General features: G+C 40.3%; 1 protein-coding gene across 1 annotated transcript in view; it reads left to right on the top strand.

Annotated features, from left to right (window-relative positions):
• Nucleotides 1-15071, top strand: part of TAF4B (TATA-box binding protein associated factor 4b) — a 71234-nt gene that overhangs the window by 40765 nt on the left and 15398 nt on the right. The window contains exons 12-13 of the mRNA XM_057367242.1: nt 3968-4093; nt 5050-5106. Coding sequence (XP_057223225.1) covers nt 3968-4093; nt 5050-5106 — 183 coding nt within the window. The remainder of the gene's footprint in view (nt 1-3967; nt 4094-5049; nt 5107-15071) is intronic.

Genomic DNA, 15071 nt, shown 5'->3' with positions numbered 1-15071 from the left:
GTTTTCCTTATTCATTCACTGTTGGTGGAACTGCAGTATTGACTCAGTAAAAAACCTTGAGAAACTGAATTGATTATTTTACTTTTAGAAAATGCTTCATGTSAAAGCAGAGGCCCTTTTGATCTTAAGATTTTTTTTTTTTTTGCCAGTAATACCTCTTCTTCCCTCTCCTCCCTCTTGTATTAGGCCCATTCAATATAAAGAATATTGTGTCCCAGTGAGCTAGTATCCCTTAAGATGCTTGTGTGGTGCAAATGGGAAGTGATAATTTACTGGCCAAACAAGCTCTTTATACTTACCCTTCTTTCAATGTGAAGCTATTTTGGAAGAAAAAGTTAGAGGCAAATGTATCTGTCAGCTCTTAAGTTCCTGTTCATTCAGGTTTGAGTTTTTTTACAAGAACTTTATACTTAATGAAATTTAACAAGAGCAACCAACTGATGGAATAGGAGTTATTTTTGTACTGAACACTTTTTATAGGCTTTTCAGCACTGGAGCAGCAATAGTAAAGAGGAGCAACTACTTGGAAACTTCCAAGTTATTTATGATGTTGTCTGGAGCAGTTGGAGTATTCTGTTCCTTGCAAGAAGAAGATGTAATTGAAAAGAAAACCAACACAGAAAAAAATACAGAGTGTTTTATGGAAAGGGTTTAGAAATCTGCACATGTTGWATGTTGTTTCTCCAGAGTGGGAGGTACARTTGAGCTTGTGAGCAACAGTGAGGAGGAAGCTGAAGTCCTAAGTAACCAGTAGGACTGAGTGTCTTGCAGGCACTGAGAACAGAAGGAAATGTTTTTGGACAGTAGGCTGGATAGGGCTGGTTTCTTTCTCATTGAACTAAAGCAATAGAAAAACAGATAGGTTTTTGTCTGATTGAATTGCCAGAAGCAATGATAAGATTATAAGATTGCAATAAGCTTGCTTTCTTTTCCTCTTCTCTCAAAAGCAAAACAAAAAAAAAAAGCAAAAGTAACGGGCACAGTAATCTTAGAGGCACAGATCCCCTCTTTTGTTAGGAAGATAGTATTACGGGACAGAGGAGTGTCCTACAGGATTACCTTTGTGAGTAATGTCATTGTGAGAGATGCTGACAGGCTTCTAGAAATCCTAAGTTCAAGAAGARYACACTGCAGGGTGTTGGGAGTCCCRTTATATATTAATATARTTATTTTTTACAGCCCTGTATTCTGTCTCCCCTGGTGCTTATCCCCTGTTGTCTTTTCCGTCCTGGCTACTGCCCTGCACAAGGTGGGCTCTGTGTATGTCAGATAATTCCCAGAGCTTATCCAGGAGGGTTATGTAGTTGCTCCATAAGGCTTTGTATGGGCCTATCTTCATTACAGAAAGACAGGAAGTAATAGAGATGGGTGTGGTGAAACCAAAGTAACTATTGTTAGGGTAGAAATTGATGTAAAAAGCCCAGTAATCCCTGAGGAAACTCTTTTTCCCAGTTTTCTCAGCCTCTACTTATCAGCTTTCATCTGATAGAWTGCTCTGCAGAGACAGTGAATTGGCAGTGTAAAAACTTCATACCATGGCATCATGTAGACCGTCAACTTTCGTCCTTTTTTTGCTAAATTTAAGTGGACAAAAATAGTATGTAATTGGAAGTCACTAACTTRTTTGGGATAAAACTATCATGGTGTCCTAATGTGAAATAGGAAAAGCCTTTCAGATGATTGTGAGCTTCTCTGTGTGATGCAACTCATGTTGCAGTGCTGGTRTAGAGCCTTTGGAAGAAAGGGAAAGGTTTTTGGTGTGGATTAATCCCAGCATGAGCCAGCTGCCATGCTCCTGTGGTGGAGCCTGTGAGCTCATGGCTCCAAGAGACATGGTACAGAGCTTATAAACAATGCTCCATGAAAACATTTCCCCTTCATGCAGTTGCACTGAAATGCCACAACACTAAACTGCATTATCTGTAGGGCAATAGGATGTGGGTGATAGTGCTTTTTCTCACCAGCACTGGCTGCAGGTTGTGAAACTGCAGGTATTCCTCTTTTAAAAATTCCTGAAATAAGCTATCTTGAAACAGGTGATGAGCTGGAATCCTGTTATGAGTGCATCTATTTCTTGTCCCATATAAGCTCATGGTAGTGCACTGGGGAGCTTCTGACTGAGAGTCTTACATTGCTGGTTGTAGTAGGGTCATGGATTTGGCTTAAAATGTCTGGGTATTCCAAAGCGAAACACTTCTAAACTTTGGAAAAAATAATCTTCTGGTACTACAGCTTTCTTCTTTGTCCTTTTAAAAGGATTGTAGCATGGTGGTGGATTATTACAAACTGCTGCTTCAAAACAAGTTGTACTAATGTACTGAGAGCAGCTCAAGAGCAGTGTATGCTTTGTTGGGAATGGTAAAATAGACTTGAACAGTGGCAGAAGAGGGGGAAAAAGGTTTGGAATTTTTTGCAGAGCCACAGATGCAGGGAAAGTCTCTGATTGCAGCATRTGATGTGTTTTGAGCYACAGTTGGTRYTATGTGACAATGAGGTGGCTYACTGAAAAGGATCAAACATAATACRAGAAATGAGATTGATTTCATGCTCTGACTCAGTTGTGAAAATTCAGGTGACAGCAGTGCCCCACAGGAAAACTTTGTACTTGCCTTCTATTTTTTTCATAGTGCGTGACTGGGTGTGGGAAGAAGAGCCCTTGAAAACTAAAAATTAAGCAACTGAAGTCACTGATAGTTCTTATATGGAACATACAGCCTTGCCTAAAATACAGGGGTAAAATATCCCATGCTTATTCCAGAATAGTTGCATATCAGAGCTGATTCATGACAGTGTGAGATTGGGGTAAGGTACAACGAAGAGTGGCTGAAAGTACGTAGAGTGTTTGACTGATAAAAGYCCCAAGATAAATACCTCAGGGAAAAAAACAACATTCACAAAGTAACAGAGAAAGAAGACAGCTCTAGGATATGCACTAAAAAGTGGTGCAGACAGGTGGCACTGACATGCCTCATGTAGAATGAGCTCCTTGTCTTGTGTTGCCTAAATGCCCTCTGGTGAATGTGTGGATTCATCCCAAAGAAGCCTATCTTTGGAAAGGGAGAACAGGAACACAAGGTTTTCTTTGCCATTTGACCATATTTTGGATTTTTCCTTTCTCTACCTTTCTGATTTAAAGTAAATGCCAACTCAAGCTTTCCATTGGGGGCAAAAATAGAATGTAAAATAAACTACTGATTGCTGTTCTTTAGACCAAAAGGACTTCAGTCCTGTTTCAATGCCAGTGGTGGTTAGAACTAGTCATTAGTATTCACTGGCCATTAGTCATTAGTATTTGTACTGGTGGCTGGAGAAGATGACTTCCCCAGGTTAAACTCTCCTGTGACTTGAAAGCAATCACTGAGGCAAAAATATGTATTCTTAAAGCTATAATAAACTGTGTCTGATGTATTTCACTTTCTTCACCCCTAAGATTCATTATAACTGGTTCTAAACCACCACTCTGATACACAGAATTTCTTGTTGGAAATACCAGGTGATACKTGTTTCAACTTTTGCATTAAATGGCTAAAACTAGAACACAAAACACTAGAAACTTAAAATGTCAAATTCTTATTTTTTTCTCCATTCAAAAGGGGAAAAGATACTATGTACTGCTGCTTTAAAATAATTTGCTTTTCCTCTAATGTGTTTACTGAATATGAAGCTGCTGGTTTAAAACAAAACTTAGTCCTTATATTAAGGTTAGGGAAGACCACTGTTATTATAGTCATTACAGACGGGATGTTGTTAATGCTACTTGTTCAATATTCTCTTACTAGACACCTGGAAATACACTTCAGTGGAGAGATGTGTAAATGACTACCTACCACCTGAAGTCTTTCTAAAACAGCCTACATTTTTCAGCTTTGAAAAACAGTGTTTTTTTCAGATTGTTCCCATTAGGTTTATTAGCTCTAGTAGTGTATATAAAAGCCTGGTTGTCTATAACAAACTTCTTTTTTTCCAGGGGAGTGATAAGTACGTCRTATGTAGTGACACCAGAGCACAGCTGAGATTTCTTGAAAAGCTTGATCACCTAGAAAAGCGGAGAAAAGATGAAGAGGARCGGGAAATGTTGCTTCGAGCAGCCAAGGTAGGATTCTAGCTTTCCAAGGAACTAGTCATGTCCTCGAGACCAGTGAACATATTCAGGTTCCTCTTATTTCTGCTTTAAATATAGTAACCATTAATCCTGTCACTGAAAATTCATGATGTTTAGGACAGTTGAGGCTATACAGTGAGGGATTTTACCTATTTACATTGTTTTAAAGTCCACAAGAATTCTTTGAAATGTGTGGTGGRGTGAGCTCCTCTTTTGAGGTTATTCCTGCTTGTCAAAATTGAGTAAAAAGCTATAAATGACCTTCCTGGATCTCTTTTTACCTCTGAAACTGAAGCCTGGTGAGATCCATCCCCCTTCCGGATGTATCTGTTTTCTGCAGTCAAGTTCAGAGGGYTTGGAGCTGGTACCTCAGCATCCATGAGCCCCTGATGGAGCTGTTGCTAGTACAGTATTAGTTTCTTCTCCCTTCAGTCCCCTCAAGAAGGGAGGGGGAAAAAAAACCCCACAGCAGTAGATATTGCTTCATCAGCTGTGACTTGACCATCTTCTGTTTATTCTTTCCTTTTGGTTTTGTTTCAAGGCGAATTCTGGAGCCGCTTGGGCAGAAGCCYGATCTGGAGTTGAAAGAACTCTGTTGTGCTTCCCTGAATACAACTCCTTTTCTTTCCTATACTTCCTGTCCTTTTTAAGTGTCTGCTGCTGACATGAACAACATCATGCCTAGACTGGACCTGACTGACAGTGTTAGCATCATTTTCAGCTTAATCTTGCTCCAGGCTAGAGCAGAGGCAGCCGGCCCAGATGAGGAGGGGTGTGCACGTATGTGCGTGGAGGGGGATGGAAGCCAGTCTGGATTGAGGCATTCACCCCTGGAGCTAAATCTTTCAATCACCAGAGARAACTGTCATTTATTAAATATTTAACRGATAGGATGGTGTTTGGATGCCAGTAATTTCTACTCAATYCTTTTYCTCTTCCYTTGGTAGAGCCGTTCCAATAAAGAAGATCCAGAGCAACTGCGGTTAAAGCAGAAAGCGAAAGAGGTAGGACTTTCCAGTTACCATGCTTGCCTTTGTGTGTTGAGAGAAGGTTGGCAGCCCTGTCCTGGCAATTAGGTCAGGGTTTATTTTGCTGCTGCATACCATTTGCAGAGGCCTTGGGGAAGGACAGGAACTGCCACAGGCAAGGGCAGTGCTTCAAATGAGGTCAATGAATTATGAGCTCTCTTTTTTTAACATTTTATTTTTGCAGTTTCAGTCCTGTCTAGAAACAGTCCTTTGTAAACTGCAGCAGTACACTTGGTAGGAATATAATGTGGGATTAGAAAAAAAAAAAAAAAGAAACTTTGAGATTTAGCATCTGGGACTGTACAATAGGCTACATTTTTCCAGGGTAATTGTTCGTTTTGTAAATCTGATACTGCTTATAATTCTTTGGCTGGGAGGCGGTACTGGGATTTAGTTTTAAATGGAAAACGCCTCTGGCTTTTAATTTTCTGGGCCCAGCAGTTTTCTGTTCTGGAATGGAGCCCTTGTTTCACACAGTTCATGTTTAGCTGCAGGGGTTTTAGTTTATAGCTTAGACTGGTTAAGCTTTTACTCCCAGAGGCCTCTGCATAGCAACTGTAGAAATCAACAAATAAGTTCATTTATGTCTGCAGCCTTCTCTCAGTAGCTGACTTTTTACATTTCCCAATATCCATTTCCTGACTTTTCTAGCCTGAGAGAAAAAAGCTCCACTAATTGGAGCTTATTTTAATTGAGCCTTAATATTGGATCTCACTGGAGTTGCCCCCAGAGCTACTGGGAACAGAATGAAATGAAAGTACCTAAGGTTGAAGATGTGTGTGCGTGTGTATGTGTGTGTGAAATTTTTCACTTGACCTACAGATTCTTTTCCCTGCTGAATAAATCATCAAGCCTGTTCACATTTCTGATTAAGGATCTGACAGCAGACGATAATAAAGACAATTGAGGTGTGAGACGTGTGATACAGAGCTGAAGAAATTGGTTTCTATAGTTACTTGACTGATTTCATGCAATTTTTAAGGATCTTTGTGCTAAATGAGAGTGATTTTCTGAGCAACCTTTTTCCTTAACTGTGCCTCTTGAACTATGAAATTTGTTGTTGCTTAACATTGCTGCACTTGGCTCCTAGGTGCCAGCAGCAGCAGCAGGTTATTTATGAATGCTTTAAAGGCCCTTATTGTTTGGATTAATGTAGGGGCCCAGGCAAAACAAATGGAAATCCAGTAAAATAGTATTCGAATCAATGCTCTGGATTTGCACCATAGTAGAGGAAATTTGTAAAAAAAKAGAGAAGGAAGTCGCTTTACTATCTATCTTTTAATTCTTTGTTTCTGCTTACAACTCTTTCTTCATTCCTACAATCTGTGAGTACAAAGTTGCCCTAAAGCTCTTCCCAGTTTGCCTCTAGTGCCACCAGGATCAACAATCAGTGGGTGATGCTAATCTGTCTTGTTTTGTAGGTGACTTTACCTCTGCATCATCTGATGGTTTCTAAATATACTCTCTTTTAATAAAGGCTGCAAAGTAATTCATTTATGCAGCTTTTTTTCCTTTTGCTTTCTCAACAATAGTGTGTAAGATCATGAAAAATATTCTGTGGCTTGGATATTTAGAACACAAAGAAGGTTAGTTACGTGTTTGGGATCTCTTTTTAAATTCACTGRTATTGTTCAGGAGATCTCTTTTAAACAGTAGCACAGTGGTGTACAAAAAAGGACCCAACAGAGCAGAGGTGGCATCTGAGTTTAGCGCTTGGTGTTCTGATATGTCTTGAGTTTCCCTCCWTCTGTGCATTTTGCCTCATGCCAAACTAGGTTTGGCACAACCTGCATCACACTTTGCCCTGCCTGTTTCTCCATGCTGTGCTGCTCCCAGAGTGAGTCTCCAACTGCTCCACCAGAAGAGGAGGAACATGTACCTCTTGGGGCCATGCAGATCTTTGTGTTGGTGTTCACTTGCCCTCTGCCCTGCTGCTTTGTTCTCCAGAGAATGAGGCAGCCAGAAGCTTCTCCAAGMTCCACGTGGATAATGGGGACACCCACCTTCTGTGCCAGTGGTGCGTTTTCATCTGAGACCACCTCAAGATGGAGTGGAAATGRAAGCAAATGCAGCTGGAAAAATTTAGCACTTATTGACAGTTCGGAGAAAACTCCTCAGCACGCATTTGCACTGAAAAAAATGCAAGCATGAATAGAACTGGAATAGGAGCAAAATAAAAATCAACTAATATCCCTAGACTAAAACTGGTAACACAGAAGCACGGTGTACACTGGGATGAAGGCTTGAAATGGCTTCCCCTTGTCTGTCTTGTCATGTGGTTAGTCTGCTCCTAAGGAATCAAACTTGGAAACTTTGATACCTCTGTCAGCTGGAAGCAGATCCTTTCCAGGTCACTCTGGTCGAGTATCTGCTGGTTAGCCTGATCTAATTGTCTGCTCATAGTTCTTTAAAAATGAATATGGACCTTACTCCCTCAAAGCTGTCTTTTATATGTTGATGATGATCCCCTGGGAGAAGGGAGAGGGTGTGGGGTAMTGGCACTGTAGCATGTTCTAAAGCAAAGCTTCCCAACATGCAGGGTGTACATCCTGACAATGAATACTTATAAATCCAGGATGTGCTGTCATCCAGTAGCTGGAAGCAACRTCTTMACATTGCTGGAAGTACATCCARMGACTCTGCAGTGGATTCTTTTATCYRAAAGGCTATACATAATTGCTGTGACCTTTTCATCCCTTTTTGCATGACCTATTGCCTCAAACTTCCCCTATGCTAAGTCATTTATTTTCCTATATTCTTAGCCTACATAGCTTGCYATGAATTAAGTCTGTATTTACTTCCCTCTTTCACCTGTTTCAGCAGATTTTAATACCTATGGAAAGTGCACATTCCTTCTGAGACAGTTGCAAGGCTTGCCCCAGGCTGCTGCTTTGTGCACTCAAGAATTTTGTCCTTGCTCTCCTCATGGACCAGCTCTTTGTACAGTGGCGTTCCTGCAGTCTGGGTAAATTACCCCTGTTTTTCATTCTGCCTTATCTGCCTCTTCAGACTGAGMGGATACAGTCCTGTCATTGTCCCTGATATTTGCACTATTAAACCATATTTTTTTAGGTGGTTTCTGGTATTTCCTGTTCTACTTACTTCGGTGCTTCCAGTTACAAAGAAAATGTTCAGTCGATGTGATTTTCGTTGCTCTATTTATAGTTTATCTGTAGCTTCATCCCCTTTTCTGAAATGAGCTTTCTTAAATTGAGTAGGTGTAGGATACKGTCAAATGTGCAAGCCAGCCATATGAACAGTGCATCCCAGAAGACCTGTAAAAATGTCAGTATTAAACAGTGTGTAGTATAATTCTAAACAGAAACCGCTGATCCCTTAGAATCATTTAGGTTGGAAAAGACCTCTGAGGTCATCAAGTCCGACTGTTAACCCAGCACTGCCAAGTCTTGGACCATYGCTAAACCATGTCCCTAAGTGCCACATCTAAACATTTTTAAATACTTCCAAGGGTAGTGACTCAATTACTTCCTAGAGCAGCCTGTTCAAATGCTTGATAACCCTTTTGGTGAACGAATTTTTCCTATTTTTTTTGTACTTCTGTCCTTCCTCTTAAAGAAAAGTGAGTGTGCTTTTGTAGTAAGTCYTCAGGAAGCTTAAGGCTGAGAGCCTGGGCAAACCTTTCAGAACATATCTGGGCAAGATTGCTGCTTGGGGCTGAGCAGGCAAACAGGTACTTCACTGAGAGCATCTTTGCTTATTTCTGGAGTAGCCACCTTTATCCCTGCTSTTACCTTGTGTCACCTGGCAGTGCCTGACAGTGGATAAAGGGGAGCAGCTGCATCTCGAGCTAGGGAAGGAGTGTGTGGAGCAAGCACCTGATGGACAGCAGATCTGCCTGCCCCATTCCTTGCTCTGTCAGCAGCTCTGTTGGCTTGCAGCTGCACAGATATTCCCACTCCCTCGTTCCTCRTGCGTTTTTTTGACACATACAAGGCAGCAGTGGATGAGAAAATTCACTACCTTTAGTATAAACTGACTGAAAGGAAAATAGCAAGCCCTGGGGTTTTTGTAGGGACAAAACCCTATTGAAAACATCAAACAAAGAGCCAGCATGATTCCAGTGCRTTCTGGGTCTTACAWAATRATGACTGAATTTTGGTTGTTCTATRSTATCTTCTCAATAGTTACCATCTTTTTTTTCCTGTTTCATGTAACCTTCTAACTCCCTAATTTCCTCTCACRTTCTCAGGTAACAAGTTACTGTAACCTGATTCTTTGCTGCTTGCCTTACTGCCTCCAACTCATATTTTCAAGCTGTTTGTTATCTTTTTCCTTCTCTGCTGCTTCTCTATCTAGTCTTCTGGACCCAGTGGTTCAAATTACTAAAGACCACTTTTGTGACTGGGCAGAAGTTAACCATAACCTCTCAAAATACAAGTATAAAATGTTGCAAGCAAAATAAAAACTCATTGTGATCAACTGGATTTTTTAATGAGCCTTCAAGTGACATCGTAAGAGCTTCTGCTTAATTGCCTGATTTATATTATCTTTATTATTCTATAGTGTTTCTTACCTGCTTCTGAATGTTTTGAAAAACAAAAAACAAACCATGATTATCAAGGAGACATAAATTTTAGTAGCTGCATTGTAGCCTTACAAATTACAAAGGACTATCATCAGAGATTTGGTGCTTTACAAGTTTTGGAGGAAGTCAGGAATGGAGGTTCCTTGAAGTATTAGATGATTGGGCGAGCTAAAAAGCGAACCAAATGCCTCTTTCTGACACTCATATTGGTGTTTTRGAGGAATGTAAGAAAAGAGTAGCTGAGACRCTGCATTGAATACCCTAAAACCATYWGGCTGRAAGRAGGTAACAACYATCTTTAGTGAAAAACAACCCCCYRCAAAACTCAATTAAGCATGTTCTTGGATTTTCAAATAGCCTTTTCTCAGTTTGTCTGAGACGGAGAATGGACACATAACCAGTTGTAAGTAWGGCCTTAGATTAGAAACTTGCTAAYAGAGGAGATTTTAGGTCTSAAAGTACAAAAAGAAAATGATAATGAAGATCCAGAGAGTTTTCTGCCAAGAAGTGTTGGGTGGGCTTCATGATAAGATGGAGAAACACCTCCTGCTGATGRTCATTGAACAGTTTTCTCCTCAGTGATAGCATCTGAAACAAAACCTGTGGAATGTGTTGCACTGGAGTGGGGTGCTGTAGCCTATTTCTTGTCCTTACAGCAATGGGCAATGTCTGAAAGCACATAGAGAGCTTGATGCAGGATGCCAGACACCCAAGAGCTTCCCTGGGCCTCCAAGAAAAGCAAGCTGATGCGTCTGCACRGAAATGTAGCAGTAATGGTTAAGCAAACCAAAAAACTGGTGAAAGGCAATACACACTCCAACATGTAGGAAATTCTTAGCAAGAGTGGACAAAATAAGGAGTCAAGAAGTCACTGTGCCCTGGCTTTTTTCTTTGTGTGGACTTTATATATTAGGAAACATCAAATATCAGCTGAAGGATTTTTTTTTCCACCTCCATCTGTGGGTAGATTACTTTGGGGCTATCCTGGAAGAATGCTCTGTTGTTCTCCAAGACATTTTATTGCACCCTKTTAGACAGACAAAGCTCATGGTCTTGGGGGGCACAGCCAAGGTAGGGCATGTTCGATCACTGAAGCAGGTATGTGGAATATTAACCTGAAAGAAATCTACACAATTATATATAGCCCTATTATAAGCCAGGACTGCATTTCAAACCAGTGCATGCTATTCTGCCTTTCTGCTGTTWAATCTAAATTACAACAGAGGGAAAAGTCAGTGGAAACTAATTGTATGGCTAATTAAAACAGTTTGAAAGGAAGCAATTGCAAGAAGAGAAATTGCATTACAGGCAAGAGGAGAGGATGGTAAATGTTTAAATATGCAGCCTCCAAGTGTCAGTTTTCCTCAGAGAATGTCCCCCATATGAGATGTCTGCTATTCAGCCGCATTCAACCTGTAGGGCAGAAAATTTTGTATAGGAAAGGTAGAGGCTGGAGGCAGTAATGCTCATTGAGCTTTATGACAACCAGTGTGAGAGGCTTGGGATTGAAAGCAGATTTTTAAGGTTTATTTTTCATTTTCTTCTCAAGTTCCTTAAAATGCTTAAAGGGAATGTGAAAAAAATTGCAGCTCTTTCTTCCAAAGACAATGAAGGGAGAAGTGACTGAGAGCAGTAGACAACTTTCAAAGCACTAAATGGAGGACACAATGAAGCCCAGTGAAACCTTGCTTGAAAAAGCTGGTCAGAAAAAGAGGATGGATACAAAAAAGAGAAAAGTCATTTCAGTGGGACAAGAGGCCCCACTAAAAAGGTACCTCAATATTTAGTTCTTTAAAAACACACAGTAAAGGGCAAGAAAAGACTCATATAGGTCTTGAGGTTTTTTCACATATGCAAGCTAGAAAAAGGTAAACATTGAAATTTGGTCACAGTTTCTTTGACTTACTTTGAATTTTACTATTTGTTAATTTATTGTTTAGTTTTTTAATTATGGAAGCTGATAGAATTAGGAGGTTCTGCTTCTTTTGTATGCCTGTATTTCTTTTTTTTTCCCCGCAAGTCTTATACAAATTCTTGTTCATCTCCTTTAGTGCTTTTATTACTCCTGATGTACTTATTGCTGGATAGCACACATAACCCTTAGGCATACATTAAGTTGTCTTCAGCCTTCCCTGGTTTCCTTTCCTGCCAGTTCTTCTGTTAGTTTAAATATTTATTTAATATGTCCTGTACTCTGTCTGCCTATAATGTCATGTGTGGAGACATCCCCACTTTTTGCTTGATATTAAACCCTATATCTTGTACATACACTTTTAAGTCTTACATTGAAAGAATATTATAACCAAGTCCAGAATTGTGGTGTTTAGCCACATCTGTCTTGCCAGCATTTCTTCTGAGCTCATTTACATCCACAGGGCTGTATTTTGTTGTTATTTTTTGGGGATTTTTTTTTTTCTAAGCATAAGTTCATAGCATTCAAATGAAGAGAGATTTCTTTTCTCTGCTCCTCAGATTTGTTTCCTAGTACTTTGTTGAAGTGCCTGCAGAAGCAGACATTGGTATGAATTTCTCATGCCAGCACGATGCTGGCATGTCATCTGCTGGACAAGGGCTGCCTGTCTGGCTTTTCTGTAACCTCAGTCCTGTTACTGAGGCTACTTTATTTCTCTTTACTGTTTTATAAGGTTCTGTGAGCCCTGGCTAAGACAAATAATCTCACCTCTACCTGTACAAAAACTTCCCCTGGTGAAACCATTTTTTTGAGGATCTAGAGAGTAAATGTTTCATGTACTTTATCTTCTATAAAAGCTTATACCAAATACCTGAATCCTGTGCTGGGCACTTTGTGACCAGACATAAAGGCTTTCATTTACTCCTGTTCCAAAGTGAATTTACTCATCTATGTGAATACTCTTTGCTCTTTCCCCCCCCCCACCTTTGGCAATACAGCCACCCTGTTCTGTACATGTAATGGATTAGCTGGCTTTATTTGTATTAGGGTATCCTTTTTATTGGTTGTGTTTAAGGGATTTTTTTTGTGTTTAGGGAAAACCTCGAGATTTGCATAACTTGGATTATTGGGACTCTGATAAGGCAGGCAACCACATTATCACGTGCTTCATAACCAAAAGAGTTTGAAACCAATCTGCAGTATTGATTTAAGTAAAAGTTTCAGCATCTCACAGCTGAAGTACATCTTGTCTTCTTATACAACTTGAAATTTATTTTTTAATATTAAAGTGCCTCAAAAATGTCATTGGTATAATAGTAAAAATAGATTTTGAGTATTTTCTGAAATGYGGGGTGTGAGRCAGAAGTGAGAGAATTTCTGTGWGCATGAAAAGAAATACTTTTCTCARAGGATTGAGTGAAGAACAGAGAGGTCAATTTTAAAACCTTTCATTTTGTGTGATTACAGCCATGCTGCAAATGCCATTTCACTATAAGGGAGGACTTTAAAACATACCTTATTTCCTGATTTCTGCTGCAGGTCAGATTAACTAAAATGGTTATTGTGTCACCCTAGAGATTCCTGCTTGCTGCAAGACCAGACTTTAAACCCTATTTTTATTATTAAAAAGGCCAGCAGCAACAAAGACTATTTTACAAGTTCTGAGACGTTTTCATAGCAATTTGATCTTTATACACAGGTTTTTAGAACTCTTTGTACTGCAATTCTTAGCATATGTGAAAATCGGAAAGGGGGAGGAAAAGAAGCATGAACATCCATTTGCCACTTGCCTGGAACCTGTCCCCTCTTAATGCCCTTCTTGGGGAAAGAATTTTGAATAGAGCATATTGGGCTCTTGTGCTGTGGTGGAATAGCAGAGTCTTTCAGCAGATGAAGTAAGTCAGGTTGAGGGGGCAGCCTGCCAGTTTGGGGGTCCAGTGTATGGTGCAGCTTCCCCCCACTCCTCTGGATTTGCCATCATTCACTCCCATCTTCAAGGAAGAAAATTAATCTGTTGTTAAGATGGGTATGATGGTATGATTTCACCTGGGTATGACAGTTTCTCTTTGTATCCTATTGTACTCAAAGACTCCAATGTTAATAAAACTGCCCTCTGTGAGGGAAACCGTGCAGCTTCTCTATGTTATATTTTAATAAAGTGTATATACTGCTTTTACTGTTCCTTGCTGAAGTGATCTTCCTTCTCTAACCTATGTGCTACAAAGCTAACTGTTAAAGAAAGATTTGACTCCACATAGTCACCTCTTGCTCCTTCCTAATCTTATTTAGGAAAATCTGGCAGTAGTTAGCCAGCCACTATCCTCGGGTATCCCTTGACATTATCTGGCTGTCTTCTCCTTATCCTGTGCTTTTAACTGCTCGCACAATGTTTAGACATTTAATCTGTGTGTTTTAATGGAACAAAACTTGATGAAAAGATGATTTTGTTGGCTTCGGCAGGGTAATTTGGATGCCTGCCCATATCACTTAATGGGGATCTGTTGAGTCCATTATAGAGATTGAGTGTTTAAATTCATTTGTCTTAATTATGTTCTCAGAAAAATCCCTGAGATGTGTAGAATGCAGCAAGACTATGKTTTTTTTTTCCTTTTGCTCCAAAACCCTGGTGAGATTCTGTACGATTTGAAAAATCCTTTGACTAGTTAGGAGGTGGAAAATGTATTGGAGAGAGCAGATCTTGGTAATGATGTATGATTCCRGCATTGTCTTGGGAACTGACTGGTCAAAGATGCATCATTTTTGCTTCTGGAAAGCACAGCTTTTCCATACAGTCCCCCAAGTGTCATCCTGTGCTTTGTTACCCCTGCCAGCACTGTCCTCCAGCAGCAGTGCTCCCTCCTGCAGTGTCTGTGGCAGCCGCGCACTTTGTCTGCTTGAATTCCATGGGATAAATAGTGATGGTGCCAAGGCACTGCCCAGTCCTCAGCCCAGGCAGCATCCTGGTGCTGCACCATGAGAGCCTCAACCCACCCAGTCCCCTCCACCACATGCTGATGCCAACAAAAGCCCTCTTGGTATTTAATTCATAACTCTTCCTCTTGTCCTCACACCTTACCATGGCTGCCCATCAGCAGCARCACCTGTAGAAAGGAGAGAGAGGCTTATTTCAATGCTGCTTCAAGCCAGAGGTGCAGCAGCCACAGGTTTTTCACAAGTCTAACTGCAGTAAAGCTGGTTGGCGTGTGTTTTGTAGAGTGGAGAGAGAAAAGGGATATGTTCTCTAGTGATTCCCAGGGACAGAAGCACAAGTTAGACTGATAAAGGCTTTTGTTTTGCTTTGCTTTGTCTTGAGTTTAATGGCTTTAAAAATCCTTTCACTTTAAGTGTAATGATTCTTAAAGCAAATCATCTTTCCCCTTCTGGTCTTCTTTTTCACTGTAGCCTTTAGGAATTTAATCTTTCCCCAGAAGGGTACTGTGTACGTGGCATGTTGTAATGTGTCTTCTCATGGCAACAAGACTG

The sequence above is a fragment of the Malurus melanocephalus genome, unplaced genomic scaffold (genome assembly GCF_030028575.1).
Source record: "Malurus melanocephalus ecotype Western Australia unplaced genomic scaffold, MMel_1.1 scaffold_76, whole genome shotgun sequence".
In the NCBI taxonomy this organism is placed as follows: Eukaryota; Metazoa; Chordata; class Aves; order Passeriformes; family Maluridae; genus Malurus; species Malurus melanocephalus.
This window is presented reverse-complemented; position numbering and strand designations above follow the sequence as displayed.